This window comes from Vespula pensylvanica, chromosome 2 (assembly GCF_014466175.1).
Source record: "Vespula pensylvanica isolate Volc-1 chromosome 2, ASM1446617v1, whole genome shotgun sequence".
Taxonomy (NCBI): Eukaryota; Metazoa; Arthropoda; class Insecta; order Hymenoptera; family Vespidae; genus Vespula; species Vespula pensylvanica.
In genome coordinates, this window is record NC_057686.1 from 6,015,079 (window position 1) to 6,038,055 (window position 22,977).

The window sequence follows — 22,977 nt, forward strand, 5'->3', positions numbered from 1 at the left end:
TTTCTTTTCTATTTCAGGTAAGTCCCACTCCGATGATCTATGCATCGAGGATGCTGTACCTTCGATCATTGTCAAGTCGTTTCTATGGAGATGGTTGAAGTCTTGCAAAGTGCGAAGTATAAAAATCAATAATTTTGCTTTATATTCGTGACTATTAAAACATTTTACTCGATGGTATATCGAGTATATTCAAATATTTAGAACAATATGTTTTCATCGAAATATATATATATACTCTATGTATATATATATATAGATTGTATATGATTTTTTGATAGAATGAAAAAATGCGCTCAAAATTAACCAACAAACAAACAGGCAAAAGAGTGATATATCAATATTATTTCGTTAAAATAGATTAATATCGTTGGATAGTATGTGACGATAGGAGAATGTTCATGATTCGCCGGTTACGTTCCACCGATAATAAATGTCGAGCACTGTTTTTCGTGGAAGTTCTCTTACCGAGAAGAGATTTGTTTAACCAACGACGGTAATTCAGTTACGTGTGAGCGCGATACCAAGTAGCGCACGGTCATCGTCGTCGTGGTCTCGACATCGAAACGTATACCAAGTGTTCACGTATAAGGGGGACTGACAATGAAGAGAAGCGTACGATGTCATTCCTAAGCAGAGATTCTCATTAACGACTATAAAACGTGAACGTAAACGTAAACGTAGTAATAGGATCGACGAAAAAATAGATCGAAATTTTCGAAAAATTCGTTTCAGATATTTTTCTTTCTCTTCTTTTTTTTTTATAACCGACTGATTTTCTTTTCTTTTCCTTTTTTTCTCTCTCTCTTTCTTTTTTTTTATCATTTTTCTCTCGAGATCGAGTTCAGACGCATCGGGATTACTCGCGGATGAATTTTTTTCATGCTCCAATCTCTCGACCATAAAAAGGCTCGTTACATCTCGCAATTCCTATGGGAAAAGGAAAATTTTTGTCGTGTGGTGTATATCTTGTAACGTGAACTCCTCCAGAGAGAGAAAGAAAGAAAGAAAGAAAGAAAGAGAGAGAGAGACGAGTTGATACTTTGGGTCGAAGGTTGAAAAGGGTAACTCGTGCGCTCGCCTACGCCTCGACGAGCCACGCGTCCTTCTCGTTTTGTCCCTCGCAGCGAGATCTTTTTCTTTATCCTTCCACGCGTATTTCCTTCTTAAAAAGGACGGTGAAAGGAGCTCGTTGGTTTAGCAGCAGGAACCTTCGCAAAAACATTCGAATAAGATTTTTAAAAGTTAATTTTTACCGACTAAACGGTAAGTGGTTATCTCTCTCTTTCTTTTTCTTTTTGTTATTATTCTTCGTTTTTTTTTATATTATTTTCGATAATACGATCAAATCCTATTTTGCTGTCGTTATCGAAGAAAAATTGTTTGTAAAAATTTGGAAAAAATATTTCGTTCAATATTTCGTTCAAATAATTTTGTTCTCCTGTTCATTCGACTTTCCTCTTTTCTCTAGTCTTTCCTTTGTCGCAACAAAGAGAAAACATAGTTTGCTTGCAAGTGGAATTTGCTGACGACAGGTTTCTCTGAACTCGCATGATTAACCGTGCGCCTTACGAGATAAGTCGAAGACTCTTCGGTGTACGTTAGCCGGATACGCCGAAACGTAAATCGTAACGAGAAGAATCGCGGGAATAGTTTGACATTTTATCTTGGTTATGTCTAAACATGACTAAATACTGTTACGTATCGCTCGACGATATTTACTTTATTTTATCACAGTTTAAACGTAAAAAAGAAAAAAAAAAAGAATAGAAAATAATTTAACTATCTCAAGTATATCTTCTTTCTCCGAAAATTTTTTCTTTAAAATTCATCGATTTTACACATTGGCAATAGCAATGGATCATACGATTTAAGTTTACCATAGTATTAAAGAATAATTTAGGTTAAAATAATATTATTTTAGCCGAACTCCGAAGAAATATCGAAAAGTTTTGCGTTAGCATTTCTAAGAGTATCAAACTAAGGAAAGTGAAAGAGAGAGGGAGAGAGAAAGATAGAGAGAAAGAGAGAGATAAACAGAGATAAAGAGGACGAAGAGAAGAAGAAGAAGAAGAAGAAGAAGAAGAAGGATAGGGAAAGAGAGAGATTTGCGTTTCGACGTCTCGACGCTCGGCAGTTATAGCCCGAAAGTTCCACAGTCGCAGCGTTCACGCTGGATACAACAGAGGGTGGATTGAGACTTTCGCGTGGCGCAGGCGTCGTTGCACTTTCGAGTATTCCAAGAGACCGAGAACGTGAGAAAGAGATAGATGTAAAGAGGAAAGGAGAGATAGAGATAGATAGATAGATAGAGAGAGAGAGAGAGAGAGAGAGAGAGAGAGAGAGAGATAGAGAGAGAGAGAGAGATAGAGAGAGAGAGAGAGAGATGCGTTACTCCTTTCGTTGTAGAAGCTCTTGGCGTTTCCACCCTCCGTTTTCCACCCTTCCTTCTTTCCCACTCTGGGTGACGAGCGTACGCAAAATAGCGGCACGTCGTCGAGAGCGTCGCGTCTCCTTTCCAGCAATCGCATTTTCCACCTTGCTTGATAAAAGCATAGTCTCGTGAATTTTGCGAGTAAAGACGTTCCACCCTAATCGTTTTGATAAATATAAGTATAACTTTCGATAGGCCCTTGTATTATTTATAACAACAAGTTAATCAGTATCATTCTTTTAATGGAATTTCAATTATCTAAAAAACAAGAAAAGAATTTCTCTTTTATTTTTACATAAAATTGTGAAATATGTACGATCGATAAGAAACGAGATCGTATGAAGTTAAGAGATTAATCGGACATCTTAACATTCGTCTTGAAAAGATTTATTCGCGTTTAATATTAAGTTATGAATTTATTAGAGCGAAACAATGATAATAAGAAAGATCCGACGTTGGACGGGTTATTTTTACGAGGGAAACTTCGGTTGATAAAAATTTTTTAATCGCGTTCATGCGCGAGCGAACCCGAAAAATAACTTTTTTATTATCGCCGCGGGATCGTTCTTACTTTCTCGTATGAGCTTTGGAGGCGTTAATTATTATACTCTTTCCTTGTTTTCAAACTCTCATCTTTCGGCGATCTTTATACCTTACTTATCTCGTAGAACGATATAGAGTCTCGATTTTACATAATAATCGGAATATATCTAGTTCGACTGTCGAAATTTCGTGCCGTATCATTTACAGTATTGCGCAACAGGTGACACGATGTGCATTTTTTAATTCGCATTTAAATGCGTCGAATCGGAGTCGAATCGGACGGAGGTAAATTTTAGCTCCGTAAACCGCAGCCGTAGAATCTCAATTGATGATGAATCAATTTAAAATGGAAAAAAGAGAATCGATCGTCGTCGTCGTCGTCGTCGTCGTCGTTGGGAGCGACGACGCCAAGAAAGACACGCATTTCGACGAGAAGCTCATGCAAAAATGGATGGCATTGATGGGATGGATGACAACAAAAAGAAAGAAAAAACGGATCCGAGTAAAAGAGAGAAAAGAAAAAAAAGAGAGAGAGAGAGAGAGAGAGAGAGAGAACGATCTCTCGCAAATCAGCGAGAGATGGCATCGCCCTGGAGTACCTTTCTCTTTCCACTAGTCCTTCTCTTTCTCTCTATCGCTCTTGCTCGCTCAAAATCCTTTCTTTCGTACGCTCATTGTGCCGGATAATATCGCGGTTGCCTTCTTCTTTCGCCGAGTGTCGCGAGCGAGCTCGAGAGAAATGAAGTCGACAAGAGAGAGAGAGAGACAGAAAGAGAGAGAGAGAGAGAGAGAGACGGAGAGTGGGAACATACAAATATATATCATATAATATATGTATATAGAATCGACTGGCTTTCTCTCTCCATGGACATTTCAAAAATAGTCCGGCTTGAAAGTACGCGACAAGAAAGGATCGATGATTCTTAAGGATGTGTACCAACGAAGCCGTTCGTAATACTAGGACGGTTTAAATCATATATAAAAAAAAAAAAAAAATGAAAAAGAATAATTCACGTACCTGGAGATAAATCGATGAGCAACGAAATCTCTTCTCTCTGACGGACTCCGCGAAAAATCGAACGAAATTCTTATATATGTGTACATGGATAATGCGAATGAGTGGAAAGGGAGAGGGAAGAAGAGGGTTATTACGTTACTCGGGATGTTCATGACGCTTATTCTGAAAAGGATAAGGATGGTGGCGGTGGCGGCAAAAGGATGGCGGTATTGGCGGTTGCAGCTCTCTCTCTCTCTCTCTCTCTCTCTCTCTCTCTCTCTCTCTCTCTCTCTCTCTCCCTCCCTTTCCTCTTTCTCTCACACACACGCACATACACATATACGTATCGCTCGTTCCACCGTTCTTTCTGTGCTCCCGTCGTTCTCACGGGGCGAAGCGGTTCAGTGCAACGTCCTCGACGCCCATACCAACCGCCACAGGTACCCTCGTCGTCGTCGTCGTCGTCGTCGTCGTCACCATCGTCGTCGTCGTCGTCGTCACTATCCTTATGCCCCCCTTTCGTACGTGTGTGCACGCGCGCGCATATCTATTGTGTATTTGTACGACTAACATAAGCGAGACAATGGTCAGTGGCATAGGTGGCGTCGCTCGTAACGCGCGTACTTCGCCTTTACGGCGGCCGCGTTAGACTTAATTAAAAGCTCGAACCATCCCTCTCGTAAATGAGAAAATGAGAGAAAGAGAGAGAGAGATAGCTTACAGATATTAACGTCGCATTCGTATGCGAGGTTCGCGTGGCGATCCAATAATTCCGCGTAGAGGGAAAGCGTACTTCGTTATCCCTCTACGTTCCTCCTCAGGAAATTGCACGTCCTCCAAGTCCCAGCCGAGAAGTGCTGGGTCAGCACTTTTAATCCGTCCTTCTTTCGAAAATATGGGTTATAGTTTACCTAACATTTTGTTCTTTCCTTTTAACAAAAAGAATTAATAGATTTTATATTATTAAATATGATATATCTTTGTCCTTCTTTTTATGTTTTCGAAGATTTCTTTTTTTTTTTTTTTTTTTTTTTTTTTTTGAAGTATCTTCGACAGATAACAAGCGTTTGAATATCGCCATGATCGATTACTGTAGATCAAAAGTTGGTAATTTTGTGCGCAAACGTTAAATCTAAAAATCATGGAAAACGTTTAATCTGCTTCTGAAACTTTTCTCGTTCCTACGAGAAACGAGAAACAATTTAAACTGATTCAAATTTATCGATCGATAATTCGTTGCATATTTAATAGACGGGAAAGTTTCTAGTTGCGAGTCGAGAGGCATTGTCTCAAAACTTACAAGAAAAACTTCTCTCGATCGTTCGGCTCTCTTAATTTCTGATAAATATAATAATTGACTGTTAATCCTAACTTCTGGTCGGCTTTATCTTCGACTCTCTGTGCTCCGTTAGCAGTGCCGTTTTTTTTTTCCCACGATATTACACGACCAACGATTCTACGACGTTACAACGAACGCGATAGTGCGCAAAAATTTCTATTTCAAGATATAAGAAGATATTCATCGAACGCTTAAAGAATTTTTCTAAAGACGAAAACATACTTACATACGTAAAAGTAAATACGTACGTATGCATGTTTGTCCGTGAAATCTTTTCGAATTCGTTTCCTCCTAGAAACATCGTGCGAATCAAATAATCGCAAGTAGTAAACACGCGAGGAACGCTACCGAGCGGAAAATACACACGTTACGCGCTCTAAGGTTAAGGTCGAGGTTCCTCGCGCGAGCAAGCATCGGCGGAGCATCGTGAAGGAAACGTGGCGTTGGATACACGTCTAGCTGTTTACAACGATCGCTCTTCATAGCGCGAACATTTATTATCTCTTATCGTGCAGCTATTCGAAAGAATCGTGATATCGGAAGAAAGATCAGATTTTAAATATAAAATGGAATCGGCCATTACAGTCTATCCATACGAGATACAATAATCGTTCGTTCGAACTAATTACAGATGATCGTGCAAATGTGTGAACGATTTGATCAGAAAAATATTTTCGGTTTAATCGTTACGGTCGGAACTATTCGAAGAAATGAAAAAAAAAGAAAAAAAAAAGAAAAAAAAAGAAAAATAGCAGGAAAGAAATCCGAACGACGAGATCGAGCACCACTGGCGCGGATTTGTAGTAAGCGTAAGCAGAGCGGTACAGATGCGTCGGCTGTTGCGCGCGCGCGATCGACGAATCCCAGCGCGCACCGTGAAACCGTGATGACGCAACCGCCAAGCGTTGGTGGAGGTTGGAAGTGCGGGCGACGCGTCGCAAACGCGACTCTACGTGTATGTGTATGTATGTATGTATGTATGTATGTATGTATGTATGTATGTATGTATGTATGTATGTATGTATGTATGTATGCATGTATGTATGAATGTATACGTTTGTATGCGCGAAAAGCTCCGTCGCCGCTTCGCGTGGGAGGCCTTTAAGTCGCGCTCGCGACTTTCCTTCCTTTGAGAATCCAAAGAATTCTATTAACGTGTCTCGCGTTCTATCGCACCAAGTACCTTTTACAACTTCCTTTAATAATTTGATAATGATCGAAAACAATTTGCTCGTTGAAAAACGATCGGCAAATTTAGTTTTCTTTACTTTTTCTTTTTCTTTTTTTTTTTTTTTTTTTTCTTCTATGGAGGTAATTGTAAAATTAGATTCAACGCGAGCGATTGTAAAAAAGAAAAAAAAAAAAAGCGGAACGAAAAAAAGAAAAAGAAAGAAAAAGAAAACAGATAAGATCGTTAATGTATCAGGAAAAATTTTGTTCCCTCTCGAAATTAACTCATTCTTTTCCTGGAAAATTTCCCTCAGGATGGTATACGCTTTTTCGAAACGATAAGGTCTCTCTCTACTTTCCGTAAGCGCGGTAATGGAAAAACTTTTGGCAGGGTTTGAGGGAAGTGTAGGTAGTCGGATAGCGGGCATCGGGTGGGTGACCCGGTGCGCAGGTAGTCCGATGTTTCACCCCCACCCTTTCGCGTTTCACTTCGGCCGATGGCACGCGAGCTGTACGTAGCGTACGACTATTGGAATTGTGTGCGACGATAATACGCCGTACGGTATAGCGACGATGGTGGGATGGTGGTATAAGGTTCTTGAAAGAGGGAGTAAAAGAGGGAGAGAAGGGGAGAGAGTCTCTCAAAGTCCGCTGCCGCCGCCGCCGCCGTCGTCGTCGTCGTCGTCGTCGTCGTCGCCGTCATCGTCGTCATCGTCGTCGTCGTCGTTGTGGTCGGTGGCATCGAGGCGTCCGGTAGGAGCGTCGCGTCGCTCGTCGTGTCGAATCGTATACACACAGACAGAGATCCGCAGCAGACACGGAACACAAATTCATATGTATCAAGCAGCGTATATACATGTATAAAGGAGGAGGGCACATCGAAAGGAACGAAACGGCTTCGGGCTCGGTCGGACTCGTTCGGGCCATGCTATTCACCGAAGCTGGCCGATGTTCACCGAGTAGCGTCGGTCGACTAGCATCGGGCAGCCAGGCAAGCAAGCAAGAAAGCAAGCAAGCAAGCAAGCAAGCAAGCAAGCGAGCGAGCAGGCAGGCAAGTAGGCAGGCAGGCAGGCAGCAGGCAGCCAAGCAGGCAGGCAGGCTGGCAGACAGACAAGCAGGCAGGCAGGCAGGCAGGCAAACAGGCAGGCAGGCGAGGCCTCCTCTTTCGAGAGTCGAGTCGGGGAGTCAGTGGCTGACGACTCCTCGGGCCGTCAGGTTGTTCGTGCGGGGGATGTCGACGCCTTGCGCTACCACGAAACCACGTGCGCCGCGTGACAGTTCCGATAGAACCGTGGGAGGAGGTTCGTGGTGTCGCCGAGCCGACGAGACGCGACATCGTACGAGCACCGATCGAGCGCGGCAAACCTCTTCCTCCTTCGTTTTCATACTCATCTCTTAGTGTTGTTTTAACATCGTAACCGACGATAACCGTACGACGATATTTAAAAGAATCCTTATTCCTCCCTTACTCTTTCTCTTTTCGTCCTCCTTTTTTCTTTCTTTATTTTATTTTTAAAACAAAGTGCCCTACTCGTTCTCTCTTTCCATTTTCTTTTATTTTCTCTCATCATCGTTAATCGTTTACCGAGATTTTTCACTTACTTGAAATATTTATAAAGGGAGATTTCCGGTCGTTCACGAAATTCTGTCCCAGGTTAAACCGACGATTCGAACTTTGCTAATTTTCGACAAAGTACTTACCCATCGATCGATGTTTTTCACGAGAAGTAAAATAAACGAAGATGGAATTCGATTGATATCGGTCAGCAGAATATTTTCGTCTTTATCGTGATTATAACAAGAATCGAAAGACGTCGAATGTGAATATAATGAGTGCCGTACGTGAGAAGAACGTCAAAGTTATCTCACCGGTCGCTCCAAAGCGAAAGTAGGATCGAACGCGTTGTAAGAACGGGATCGATACGTAGCCGATTTTTAGGGTCTAAAAATTACTCGCTAGCGATCGCGATTCCGATTCGTTTAAAAATCGATAAAAATTACTTATGACATTATACTCTATCAAATTTTAATGTATCAAATCGAATCGGTCGATGAGTCGGGTGAATCGATAAAATCGATCGGAGAGACTCGTTGGAAGAAAAAAGATTACAAATCATCGAATGTTATCCCGATCGGTTGATCAAGTTGATATTAAGGATGTTCCTTTAGTTTTTTTCTTTCTTTTTCCTTTTTTTTCTTTTTTTTTTTTTTAAGAAAATCGTAAAAGATGTGAATCGGGCCGAGTCGGATACGTAACGTAACGCGTGTAAATTAGTCGCGGGACGGCCGCGCCTGGGACAAGAAACGGAATAATAACGACCGCGACCGGAAGAAGAAGGCAACGACGACGGAGACAGGGAAAGGAAGAGTAAGAGAGACAAAAAAGGAGGAAGAAGGCAAAAGGAGAGAATGAGAGAGAGAGAGGGAGAGGGAGAGATAGAGAGAGAGAGAAATAGATAAAGAGAGAGAAAACTTCACGAATGCGATAGGAAAGAGGGAGGGAGAAGTCACGAAGGTTTGGATAGAATAGAGAGAGAGAGAGAGAGAGAGAGAAACGGAGACACAGATAAAGATAAAGATAAAGAGAGAGAGAGAGAGAGAGAGAGAGAGAGAGAGAGAGAGAGGGCGAGGAGGGTATCGCGAAGAGAGGGAAGAGGTGGAAAGAAGATTTCTGGGCACGCGCAGTACACCTGCTAGCGTGTAGTGGCACGCGCCGTACCAACCCTTCTCCACCAGCATCACCAGCACCACTACCATTAACAGTACTACCACCATCAAGAACGGTAGCGGCAGCGGCAGCGGCAGCAGCAGCGGCAACAGCAGCAGCAGCAGCACGGCCGCTGGCATCGCTTGGCCCTCTCCACCTCGTTCTCTTACTGCGACGGCAGTCGAGCACTCCCTCCCTCGTCGCGGCGCTTCGTTCTCCTCCGCGGCCGTCGGCGCCGCTTCTCCCACCCTCCCCCGAGCGTTCCTCCCTCCGGAACGGTCCCCTCGCGCGTGCCGCGCGGGAGTCAATCGCTCGTGGACTTCGACGAGGCGAGCACACGCGGCTCCTTCCTCTCTTCTCTTTCTCTCCTCTCCCGACGTCGTTCGTGCGTGACGTTTTCGACGTGAAAAAGAAGGAGAAAGAAAGAAGTACGATCGACGTCGTTCGCCGTGTCTTGACGTTTCTCCCTCTCCTCTCTCTCTCTCTCTCTCTCTCTCTCTCTCTGTCTCTCTCTCTGTTTGCCTGTCTTTCTCTATCTATTTATCTATCTCTTTCTTTCTCTCTCTCTCTCTCTGGTTCTCAGTCTTTTTCTCTTCTTTTTCGATGACTCTCCATTTTCCTCTGTCTGTCTGTCTCGTCTGTTCGTATCTCCTAAACTCTTGGAGTTTCTAATTGGTTAAATCTTCGATGTAGCTATATATATATATATATATATATATATATATATATATATGTATATATATATTATATATGTATATATATATATATATTAGGTGAGAGAAGATAAGATCGATAAAGGAAAAGAAGTGTATCCCCAAGGTTGGAGTGGCAAGGACATTGTCGATAAAAGGTGCGAAGAAAAAGGGAGAGAAGGAAAGGAGAATACGAGTAGAAGTAAGAGAGCACGGCACGAGAGTAGCCGGCCGATGTTCGCGTATGAAAGAATCCAGTCGGCCTCTTCCGCCTTCTCCTCCTCATCCTCTCGCGAGAGCACCGCGAGGAGGGAAACGTCATCGACGACGAGAAGTTTTATCTAAGAGCCGAGACCGCTGCGTGGAGAACGACGAGGAAGACGAGGACGACGGCGAAGCCGTTCCGATCCTCGTCGAAACGTTCTCGATCCTCCGATCCGAAGGGAATAAAAACGAACGGAAGACTGTTTAAGACGTAAGAAAGAGAGAGAAAAAGGCCGTCCAGTTGAGAGGTCCCTGACATATTTCGAGTCTCGTCGTTGGAATCTCGCGAGTGGCCGGCCGATGCCCGTTGATCCGGCCGTTCCGCCGCAGACTTTTCCCGTTTCTTCGTCTCCGCCGTAGTGGAAAAGAGGCAGGGAGAGAGGGAGAGGACAAGCACACTTTTCTTGATCGTTCTTCCGCGCAACGAACGTTTCTCATCGACCGAGCTCTCTTTCTCTCTCTCTCTCTCTCGCTCTCGCTCTCGCTCTCTTGCTCTCGCTCGCTCGCTCGCAAAACCACCTGTTGACGATTTACGAGGGAAAATCTACGTCGTTCTACCTTACGAAACGTTCTACATTTGACATTTTTTCCAGAAGAGATCGGCAAGTTCTTTCTTCTAAAGCAACAAAGACGTCATTCCAAAGAAAGGTGCTAACGTTCGTTCTAGTGTTTAATATAAATGCCGCAAGCAACCTCGAATAATCCTATTTTCTTCGAAACCGATCGAAAAGGGGCGAAGAAGAGGGAAACAGGAGGTTAAAGCTTTCACAGCTCTTCGTACTTTTCGACGACTCGAAGAGTACGTTACTACGGACAGCGAGTGTTTTTCTATGTCAATGTTATCCGTGCGTTGACGTGTTATCGGTCAGTTGCATCGGCGCTGCCTGAAAAACTCGTCGGTGTCAAGAGGTCACAGAACGTTCCGTGTAGATTACGCGATCCGCGAAACGCCTTTCGGACAGGTCTGCTCTTTGTCTCTGTCATTCTTTCGCATTTTCGCTCTGTGAAGCAATTAAAACAAGAAGGAAAAGAAGAAGAAGAAAGATAAAAAAACGAAGAAGATCTTAAAAAAGAGATTTTGAAAGAGGGGATGAGAGGAAGAAGAAACGATTAGTCCTTCCTACGATAGCTCCAAAGACGATCGATTCAAAGTGATAGCTAGTCAAATAATAAATAATTAAGAAGAAGAAGGAGATATATCAATAGTCATAGAAATTCAAATGTATTTCCGTGAGGGAATTGGAACATTTTAAAAAATATTCCTTCGAGGAGAGAGATATATCGTGTGGTTTTCGTCGTGTTGTTCGCTGACGATAGCGTTAAACAAACTCCGACGACCTTCCGCGCACGTAGAACTTCGCCGGTATCTGCAAGGCGAGCCGATAACGCTTTTGTAATAATAATATAAAGCCATTGGACTTGTTCGAAAACGAGCATCAACGTTCGCTCGTCGTTGTTATTCGTCGAATCGATCTTTGTATACTCTTTCTTTCTCTCTCTCTCTCTCTCTCTCTCTCTATTTCTTTTTCTTTCTCTCTCTCTCTCTCTCTCTTTATTTTTTATTTTGCCTTTTTTTCTTTTTCTTTTCTCTCTTCATCGATTCATCGATACACGAAGTGAAAAAGGAACTGAGAAATTCCGAAAGAACATTCGAAAGGTATTACACTCGTACAGTGAAAAAAGTGTAGAATTAGTGTAAATTTTGGATGCGCTCGCTGGAAGAGCGACCCAAGTCGAATTTTGTCGTTGATTATTGAAAGTTTGTCGGACGTATTAAGAAAAAAAGAAGAAGAAGAACAAGGAAAGAAAGAAAGAAAGAAAATCTAGTGAACCACCGGTGGACTGTGCATTTCGAACGAAAAGAGAGGGAAAGGGAGACAGAAGTGCGTCGAACCGAGAAAAATTTAAATAAAGTGATCGAGCAAGAATAGAAAGCGCGTGATCGAAAAAAGGGTATGGTGGGCCCGGCACAACCAGGGCCTTGGGCCCGGGTGGCCCGCCTCTGAAAGAAGAATCTTATATCCGACCCGTCAATTTGCTCCATTACGCTGCCTGGAATGATGGTACGTTTGTTTTTCTCTATGATTTAGACACGATATTTGAGAACGTTTTAGTAACGAAATGGATAAAAAAAAAAAAAGAAACTACATTTATATCAAATTTCATTCACGAATCTTCTTATATCGTAAATATTCGATCGATATTATGTCAAAAGGATTTCTATTGTATTTTCGTTCAATTTTCATTATTAGATAAGATCGTTCGTTTTTAATTGAAATTGTTTTAATCGTCCCGTCGTATTTATTTTTAGAAAGTCGAGCCAAGTCGATAGATTAAGTGCATAATTGAATTAACAAAATGAAGGAGGAATAAAATAAATGAAATTATGGTTGAGATCGTTTTACGATTACGTCGTTTTATTCTAATTGTTATTAACGTTAACAGAGAAGTATAGAATCCATTAGGATATTCGATGTCGCGATGACGTTTCTCAGAAATTTGGAAAATAAGGGAAGAAAAAAAAGAGAGAGAAGGAAAAAAAAATACAAGAAAAAGAAACGAAAGAAGTAAAACGTTTATCGCGTCTGACTCGAAATCGCGAGGTTTCTCGTTGGTAGAATAAATGATGGACACGCGCGCACGAGCACGTATTACGCGGCCGTGACAATAGAGTCGAGCGTCGTCTAACGGCATTCTAGCGGTCGACCGAGCGATAATAGGAGGTATTCGCGATGTTTCGCATCGTTCGAAGACGTTCCTCGACCGTTCTCTGTTCTCAGCCTCGTTGTCGTTGTTCTGATCATATCGATTTCTTGATACTTACGGCACGAAAAATACGATAGGAAAAATATTTCTCACATATTTCGGTATCATTTATTATTCGTTCGAAACGATTGACTTTTAAATTGACAATTTATCGCTTCATTGACGTAAACGCTGACATTTATCCTCATAAAAATACGTAAATTCGTCAAAAAAGAAAAAACAAAAAAGAAAGAAAGAAAATAAAAGTGAAGAAAAGAAAAAGAAAAAGAAAAAGAAATATCGGCATAGGAAGTAAGCGTCATTATTATTCCTTAAAATGTCGTCCTATAAATAGAACGATCATATATTACTTTCTTAACGTTTATTCGCGTCTGATTAGTTTAATTAAAAGGAAAACGTTCAAATATCCTAAACGGATTAATTCGTGATTCTGTTTTGAAAGGCCGACTTGTACTTTGTAGACTTCTAGACCGTCCATTCTACATTGACCGTTATCAATGAAATCGTTTCCTTATTACTCTAATTTAATCGAGTTTATCGTTAGAACGATATTCCCACTGGCAGCGTAACTAACTTCTAATTACTTAAGCCTCAGTATCTTTCGTACTGTTATTTAATAAAGAACACGGCACGTAAATACATACGTAAATACATATCCATGATGTTCGTGTTCGAATCTAAGAACTCCATTACGCAAAGTAATAGACGCGTTCCGCCTTTGACAAGAAATAAAAAGTAGATGATTATCTTTGCCGTTTATGACACGACGATAAATTCGTTCCGCGAAGTGTTCGTAGAAAACTAACCCTTTCGATTGAGTCTTTTATCGTTTTCATTTCGATTTTTAGCGTCTACGAATTTGCTGAAAAGGTTGCAACTGAAACGTGTTCACCTTCCGAGGATCAAACGGAATGCATAATTTTTATCTATTTTTTACGGCTTCTAACGATCCACAAAAATTATCGTAAGATCGTACGAAAAGGACGACGACGACGACGAAGACGACGACGACGATGCATCGTATTAAAGAATCTAAAGACGAATTCGATGAAATTTCATTATTTTCTATATGACATGTGTTACGGAATGTAATCGAAAGATTTCTTTTCTTTTCTTTCCTTTTTTTTTTCCAAGGAGAAAAGAGAGAAAACTAAAAGGAGCAATATCTTGATTTATCTTGATTAGATCTTGAGTAAATTTAATCATCGTCTTAAGTATCGTTGAAAAAAGATTGTTGGATCGATTACGCGTAGATAATCGTTTTTTCGAAGGGCTCTTACGTAGCTCCGTTCGCACGTAATAATTATTATCGAGGGCCACGAGGGAGAGGCAAGCCGTACTTATCGTTATTCGCGTTGCAATTAACTACCGCGGAGGTGGTGCATTCCCCTTTCGTTCACGTGGGTGGAAAGAGGGGGAGGGAGAGAGAAAGAAAGAGAGAGAGAGAGAGAAATGGATAGAAGGGTAGGAGGGGTAGCTTCGAGTCCACGTTCCAGCTCTGGCAGGTCATAACGGGGGAACGTGCTTCGTTCGGTTGGTTGGTTCGTGGCTACGCGTCGGAATTATTTATACCACTTGATTACACGCGTTTGCTACCGGACAAAGCCGACCGAGAATCCGAAGGTGCACGAGCACCATTACGAGCACTCGATTGGTTAACTCGAAAAAGACGTTTATCCGTCTTATTTAGATTCGCCGAAGGAAGAAAGATAAAGTGCGAATGAAACGAATAGACAGTGTATTGTATTTTTTATCTATCCGTCATGGATCATAATCGTTTTTTGCAGCATCGATTTTGATTAAATAATATTCGTGAATATTGTGTCGCTTCGAATAATACATAGATTGTCTTGTGAATTATTTAGATCTCTCGTGTGATCGTGAAATTAAAGTACTTTTCTTTTTTCTTTTTTTTTTTTTTTTCTTTTTTCTTTTTAAGAAAACGTACGATATTATTTTCGTCGTTTGAAATTGCCACGAGACCGATCGTTTGATCAACATTTTATATTCGTTGTCAAACGAATTTACTTCGAGCGTCGAATCGAATTGATTTAATTTTTATTCGGCGATAGACGCAATAGGATCACTGACCAGTTGATTCGCACCGAGAAATATCAAGAGATTCGTCGCATAAGTTATCGACCCACTTCCAACTGGAGGAAAATGTAAGTTTCATCGAGCAAGTTGTTTGTCCTGAAACTACACGACTTACGAGTCGTACATCGGGCCCGGTTTCGCGCGATAAAGTTTGTTTTAGAAACCGAGTGGGTGGACATCATGGCATACAAAGTTTCACCGTGCTGATGTTTCGTAAACGATAATCTCGAAATCTTCTTACAATTTAAAAAACCTTTTTCTCTCGTCTATTTAATCCTTCTATTCATGTTTTTTTTTTTTTTTTATTTATTTATTAACGAAAATCGATCGACTTTTTCAAAAAAGAAAAAGGAAAAGAAAAGAAAAGAATTTCTTACATCCGAATAAGATCGAATATTTATTATTTTATTCGATTCGATTGATTTCGTTAAAATTGTTTAGAGTGATCGATACATACATATTTATATACATATTTACATACGTAAGAGTTCTAGGCTTAAACTTAGAAATAATATGTATATTATTTTAAACGTATGTATATAAGATATTTTTTACTTAACACAAAGTTTTCCATTGAAAATGATAAACTTTAAGGAAATTGTTTTCTCGAAATATTTCTCTTCGATTTATCCACCTTCGAGCGACTTACTTTTATCAGTCGCGCCCGGCCTTTGCACATTTCCGTTCCGTGTTTATCGTATCGCAACGAATATATGAATAAAATACGAATCTCCATTACGTGCGCGCGTGCACGCTCTTCTATCGCACATCGTACAAAACTAAACTAATTTAAATAAGCTTGGTACAAGTTTCGCGCATACAATTCTGTTAATCGTTAAACAGATGAACAACAAAAGAGAAATATTTTGATATATTTTATAGAAATCACTCATATTAAATATTATTCGATGCCGATGGAATTTTCGGATTAGAATAATATGATATATCATCGATGATTAAGACCCTGTCGTTATTTTCTATTTATTATCTTCGCTACTTACGTTTCTTTCCCACGTTTTCCTTTATTTTCTATTTTATTCCAACACTCTCGGAATTTTATCGACCACAATATACCTAATTGAATCTTTAAACGCTCGATTAGATCGTCATCGAATCGAAGCACTACGTTCATTGTCTAGAAACGAAGCCGAGAGCTATCTTGAATCTTCCGAGAGAAGGTTCAGGTCACTAAAATACATTGGTCGGCCTTGCCACGTTATTTAGCCTACTACTCTTTAGAGCAAAATCTCATTCTATCTCTTTCTCGTGGCACCCTCAATAAATTCCGCACAACGTTTTCCTTCTTTCTCTTTATCATTCCAACTACCTATCTCCATTCTTTGATTTCTCTTTTTCGCACTCGTCGGAAATATATTTAGCAGCATGAAGAAGGATGACAGATATCAGCTATACGAAGTACCATCTAAAATAATAGTGATTCGTGACTCGCTAGTATTAACTCCGTTCATATCCCTAGATATACAACCTTTTACATATGTATGTACTCTTATACGTAACGACACTATAGTACGGCTAGCGTCATTCAGTATTTTCCACTTCCTCCCTTTCCTCTTTCCTCTCTCACTCTCTCTCTCTCTCTCTCTCTCTCTCTCTCTCTCTCTCTCTCTTTCTCTCTTACATTCTCCCTCTCTCACACTCTTTTCATTTCATCGTCTATCTTCTCGCTTCTGTCGTTCAACGGATTACTTACTGCAGACATATGCTCTATACATAATGATCTGATTACATATCATCGTTGCTCTCCTTTCGATCCACTCTCCGCCTCTCGCTCAGCCGTTGATAAGCTCGATAAAATTTTAACATGCACGCTCTTTCAGCCGATCCTAATTTATCGTCCAGATGAATTTTCTTTGGAGATTTGCGAATAACTATTCTTCCAACTCACATTGATCATAATTTCATCATATAATAATTATCGATTCGTTGGATTATTATTATTATTATTATTATTATTATTATTATTATTATTATTATTATATTATTACTATTATTATTATCGAAGAATAATATATTCATATATCGAATTTATTTCTAATTTATTTCTCACGAGATATTTTATTCGCGCAATATCAACGAATAAGAGTTCGTCCCTTTAATTTCCTTCCTTTTTTTTCTTTTCATTTTTTTTTTTTCTTATTGATATTCATTCGTACGCGGAAAAATTTTTAATTCTCGTTTTTATCTAATTAATGGGCTTAATTAAAGAATTAATAAAGATAGTACGCGCGTGTGAATGCGTCTACGCGCGTATATAGGTAAAAGATATATACGTACATAGATATATATACCTAGGTATTTCTCGCACATCCAATTCAAGCGTTCGTATTTTGACGGTAAGAAGGTTTAGCGCGGCCGTACCATCGCGAAATTTCCCCGCGCTTTACGACGCGATAAACCTTCGCGTTTCTCAACTAATTTCCAGCGTGACGAAAAGTCGTTCCGGCGATGAATTCACGTCGCTTATTCTAGAAATATCGTCCTACTCGTTCCCTCTCCCTTCTCTCTATCTCTCGCTCGCTCTCTCTTTCTCTCTCTCTCTCTCTCTCCCTCTCGTTCTCTCTCTTTTTCTCTCTCTTATTCTGTTTTCAGTCTTCTACCTATTCGAACGGGGCCCGGTGGTCATCCATTAACGAAGATATTTTAAGAGAAATAAATAGGGATGCACGTGCCGACGATTCGCGATCTTCAAAAGATATAAGTATACGCTAGCATACTCACGCATGTAGGCACGCGCACGCATGCGTATGTAAAATATGTATAGGCGTGCGATTCCGCGCGCCATCCATACTTTCCTTCGACCGTATATATTTTTAGCTACTTCGAATCTCCGTAATTTCGGTTCAAATATTTCTCCATGAGCCGGCACCCAAATTCGGCCGAAGAGAAAAAAGACGACGACAACGAGAACGACGGCGACGCCGACGATCAGGAGGATCCTCAACGGATACTAAGAGAGAAATCAAGTACCGCGTTAAATAACTTTCCGCGTATCTCCATCGGGACTTCTACGCTATCCAGCGAAAAGAAATCGAATTTTCGACTCCTTTAAATAGATTCTAACGTAGTTATACCATTGCTATCTTTGTAACACTTAAAATAGGTGAGTGACTCTCTCTCTCTCTCTCTCTCTCGTTGCAAACTGTGCAGAGATGGCACGTAGCCTCTCGATTCGCGCATGACTCTCTCTCTCTCTCTCTTTCTCTCTCTCTCTCTCTGTCTCTCTTTCTATCTCTCTTTATCTCTATCTCTATCTCTATCTCTATTTCTCTTTTTCTGTTTCGATCCCTCCTCCCCCAACTACCTCTTTCTATCGTTGCTCGTGACTCAACGCGTCGACGAAGACACGGGACTATCCTTTTCGACTTATGACTTTTATTTTTGGCCTTGTCCACGACTTTATCATGCGTACACTATCATGAACAAAATCGCGCCTTTCGATTGTATAAAAACGATCAAAGAGAATTCGTCTAAAATGTTTCCATTGGAGATATTTCGAGAATTAAAGAGAGTATATAAGAGATCTCGAGTTAGAGGCATACCGATTCTAAGAATAAAAAATTATTTAAGAAACTTTTCTTCTCTCTGTTTTTCACTTTAACGTTCCATCTTTTAGATAATGTAAAAAAAAAAAAAAAAGAAAAAGAAATAGAAAAGAAGACACTTTTGATTAGATCAAAGGAAATTCGTAATAGCGAAAATCGTAAATAGCGTATCATCGATCGGCTTTCCTTCTTTTGAGAGTTCAAAGCTATACTACGTAAAAAAGAAAAAGACAAAGTGGGAATATATAAAAACGAACGAGTAGGAGAAAGGAGAAGTGGGAGGGGTGGGTGGGAGGGGGGAGGTGGAGGTGCGTATAGGGAAAGGGAGAGTATAGTGCTGCTTGGAAACGGTCGGGAAAGGGCGGATGAGAAACATTCGCCGAGTCTCGACGAGGGCTCTTCCATTCGCTTTCCAGCTCCTCGCGCGAGGACTACGCGTCTGAAGTTAGAGGGAGAGAGTCGATGCGAACTTACAGAGAGGGCGGAGGACGCGTAAAACCTCCGGCCACAGATCGATAGAAAGGTCGGAGGTGTGTCGTGTCTGTTAGACTTTGGCCCGAACTTGCGGTTACCTACCTGTGCTTGCTGTGTTCTATTGAGCCTCGAGAATACTCACGTTTGTAAACGCTACCGATCCTTCTTACCTTATCCCCTTTGACCCTTTACCTATCGTATGAATGACGAATCTATCGTATCTACGAAAGGTTACAAGTCTTTCTCCTTTTTTCTTTTCTTCTTTTTCTTTCTCACCAATAGCATCGTTTTATTCATTAATTTGCAATTTTTTTCGTCTTCTTTTTCTTTTTTTTTTTTTTTTTCTTCCCATTGAAAGGCACGAAATGTAGCTACGCAGATTATTTAAAATCATAGCCAATAATTCTGAACGTCCTTGATATTTCATTCTCCGTATTAAATCGAAAATTTGGTATCTTTGATCCAAGCAAATCGATTGTAACTGCAGAAGGTATAACGATGAAAGCGCGTTTCGCATGGTGAATTTTTAAAAGTAAGTATCTATACCATCGAAGAGAATATAACTTTATACGACACACATATTCTGGAGCACTTTGCTATACGGTAGTATCGATCAAGTATTACGGAAGCCATACAACCTATGCAACTGGTCCGACCTCAACGTGGCTCTCTATAATTATTACTACTTTTACGAGTAGTAAGCGTATGAAAAAGTACGTACATTTTAATATCAGTAAATTTATCCAAAGGATTCTTAATGGATTATATGAATACCAATTGGAAAATTGGATCCTTTTATCCATTTTTTTTGATTTTCATTTGTTAAGTCCTTTAATATCTTTATGCTTTTTTTCATTTCTTTCTCTTCTTTTAATTCTCTTTTAACAATTATTTTATTACTCTATATCGTCGTTTTTATTTTCTCTTTTTCTTTTTATTTTTTAACGTAAACGAGGGTCGATTCGTATCAGGCCAAACAAATAGGTTCATTAAAGTCCTTTTAATCCCGCCGATTCTTTTTAATCGATCTACGTGGTAAGGAATATTTTACTTTCAAGAGTTCGACTCGGCACGATCGGATAGGCCAGCATAACGGAAGCGCGGTAAATCACCTCTCCCGTACTGTTTTGCAATTAAATCGCCACACGCGCGCTCATTTTGAAGGGAAACGTATCACCGGCGAGGGTCGCTGTAAATCATGAGTGGTTAATAAAGCTCAGGAAAGATACCTTCTTCGTATCGTCGACGGCGCGACCCATCGTGCTTTCTCATTGGTGAAATATCTCGAAGGTTAAGAAGATTTGCGAAAAATATGAGGACGAAGGGAGGAAAATAAAAGAAGTTTCTTATTTTCTTTTCTCTTCCTTTTCATTTTTTCTTTTCTCATTTTTTCCTAATAATTTTGTCGATATGAATTACAATCCTAATTCGTCTCGTAAGAAAAATTATAATAATCGATGATTTATAAAACGTGAAAGATCTAACTTCTGTACTAATATGTTCTAAATGTTATTAAAATTTTAAATGTTGTTTCTTCGTATTATACGAAAGAAACAAACGTTTGGCGAAAGTTAGACTAAAAGGACTCGAACGATCGTTCACACTTAGTAGAGATATGTATATGTCGCCGTAAAAACTTTCGAGTTCTATAAGAGGAAAGACTTAAAGGCAATTCGCGATCCGGAAGTTGCTACCTTGCGGGCAAAGTTCGCCAAACCGACTACTCTCACTCCGTTACTCTTTTCATTGAGTCTTCCCTCTCCTTTGCTTGCCTATTTATTTATCTATCTCGATTTCTCTTTCTCTCTCCCTTTCTCTTTCTCTTTTTATCCGCCCTATTTTCAATTGCATGATGATGCAAAGCCAACCCTCTCGTGCACGCCGAAAGTGACGTGCGAACGTAAACGCTTTCAAGTCGAACGAAGAAGTCTCTAAGAGAGAAAGAGAGGGTGAAAGAGGTCGGAGAGAATCGATATTTGGTGGCAGCGTGTCGCTAAAGTCCAACTCTTTGTCTCTCTCTCTCTCTCTCTCTCTCTCTCTCTCTGTTCCTAACAGTTCTCTTTCTCTTTCTCCTTCTTCGGCCGTTTAACCCTTCGAGCTGGAACACGCGTGGCTTCTGTCTTTTCTCCTTTCCTCTTGGAAAACGAAAAGCTCTCTTTAACTTAAGTAGATCGCATTTCATCGCGCCTCATTTAAGAGCAGAAGCGGATAACGATTACTACCGATGGATTTTTCTTATCGTCGTGCAAAATTATAACCGGAGCTTCTTTTCCCTCGACTCTTTTCTCTTTCTTTCTTTTTCTTTTTTTCTTTTTTTTTTCTTTCTCTCTCTCTTCTTTTTTTTTCTTCTTATCGTATAATAAATTAAACGACTATGCTTCGTTATACATTACTACACAACTATTTTTACGATCTAAAGTAATCCAAATATTAATCACGAATTTATAAAAACTTATTAAACGAAAGAGATAGAATTTCATTTTCAGCGTTAACGAATCTCCTTAAATATCGTGATATATTTACATATACTTTCGTAAAATGGAAAGGTTCGTTGGATTTGACGAATCGAAAAAGAATAGTAGGAAGAAGTAGTCACGAAAAGGGGACAAAAGTTTCTCGTTCGTGCGCCAGCAAACGAGGCCGTTGGGTGATGGTTAGAGAGAAACGTAAGAGAGGGCTGATGAAGGGCGGGGAAGGAGGGAGGATGGAAGGTTAGCGTAGTTTCGCGCCTATTCGCTGAAATAATAATGTTCCCCTCTCGACGGAGAGTGCACGCTGCCGCCACTGCCGCTGCCGCTGCCGTTGCCGCCGCCGTTGCTGAGTCAAGTTAGGTTGGACACTAAATTACACTCTCGCCACGTTCGTCCCACGCGAGCGAAGAAATTCAGGCTCTGGCTGAATCCCCGAACCGACTACTACAGACTCGCAGTAGTAGCAGCAGCAGCAGCACCACCACCACCACCATCACCACCACCACTACCACTACCACCATCACTACCACCACCAACATCACCATCACCATCACTACCACCACCGACACCACTAGCGCAGCTATCTTTTTTAATTAATTTCTCCTGTCTCCACATCGGAGGACGTGGATGAATAAATGATAATCACGAACAGCCTTGCTGCTGCTGCTGCTGCTGCTGCTGCTGCTGCTGCTGCTGCTGCTGCTTTTGCTTCTGCTTCTGCTGCTGCTGCTGCTGCTGCTGCTACTGCTGCTGTCAGTTCTACTCGCTGTCCCCATTGCTGACTATGTACGCTCCGAACGAAATGAATATTTATTTAAGGAATAGAATCTTTATGGAGATTAATTAATTACCAGCTATACGTTAAAAACCTCTGTTTGATCTGTTCGTTTGAATTTATTCGAATATACCTTCGTGGGACTTTGAAATACGATGCCTTCGATCGAATCTTCTCTCCCCTTTTTCTCCCCTCTTTCCTTTCCTCTTTCCCTTTCCCTTTGTTTGTTCCTTGGCGCACGCGAGCCGGACTCGAACGCAAAGGAGTCTACTTCTTGAATACTTCTGTTAAGTTTTATATATCTTCAAATTTTTTTACTTATCGATAATCTACTTCGATAATCTTTTGAAATTTTTTACTTCAACTTGAAATTTATCGAACCGAAAAAGAGATTCGTTTTATCGAAATATTTTGATTTGAAGATTTCTCAATGTCCATATCGATGTAACAGTATATTCAAGATATTCGAAAATTATACATAGTTACCTGTCAACGACAAAACCCGCTGGTTATATTCCTTGAAACGTTAGGAAGAAGGTTATAAGTCAGGTATCATGCTGTTTGTTCAATAATCAATTCGGCGACCTGATGGGAGTCATGCCAAGGAATCGAAATATTTTGCACGAAAGCTTTGCAAGAGTTAACGTTATGCGTGCTCGATCGTAAGTTTCTTTCTTCTCTTTTTTTT

The 22,977-nt window shown here is 40.5% G+C and overlaps 1 protein-coding gene and 1 long non-coding RNA gene across 8 annotated transcripts in view; both read left to right on the forward strand.

The window, feature by feature from the left end:
- Nucleotides 1–22,977, forward strand: part of LOC122627166 (neurogenic protein mastermind-like) — a 153,106-nt gene that overhangs the window by 70,918 nt on the left and 59,211 nt on the right. For 2 of the 5 annotated variants that reach the window (XM_043808094.1, XM_043808095.1), the window contains exon 1: nt 11,229–12,206. The exons of the other annotated variants lie outside the window; for them this stretch is intronic. In XM_043808094.1, the coding sequence (XP_043664029.1) occupies nt 12,201–12,206 (6 nt within the window). In that variant the 5' untranslated portion in view covers nt 11,229–12,200. Of the gene's footprint in view, nt 1–11,228; nt 12,207–22,977 lie in introns of those variants that run through there. 5 annotated transcript variants of the gene reach the window in all.
- LOC122627170 lies at nt 7,559–11,157 on the forward strand. 3 transcript variants are annotated; one of them, XR_006326798.1, is made up of 2 exons: nt 7,559–7,910; nt 9,961–11,157. It is a non-coding gene; the product is annotated as an uncharacterized LOC122627170 (long non-coding RNA). The 3 variants fall into 3 exon arrangements; XR_006326799.1 differs by lacking the exon at nt 7,559–7,910 and adding an exon at nt 9,042–9,876; XR_006326800.1 differs by lacking the exon at nt 7,559–7,910 and adding an exon at nt 9,042–9,615.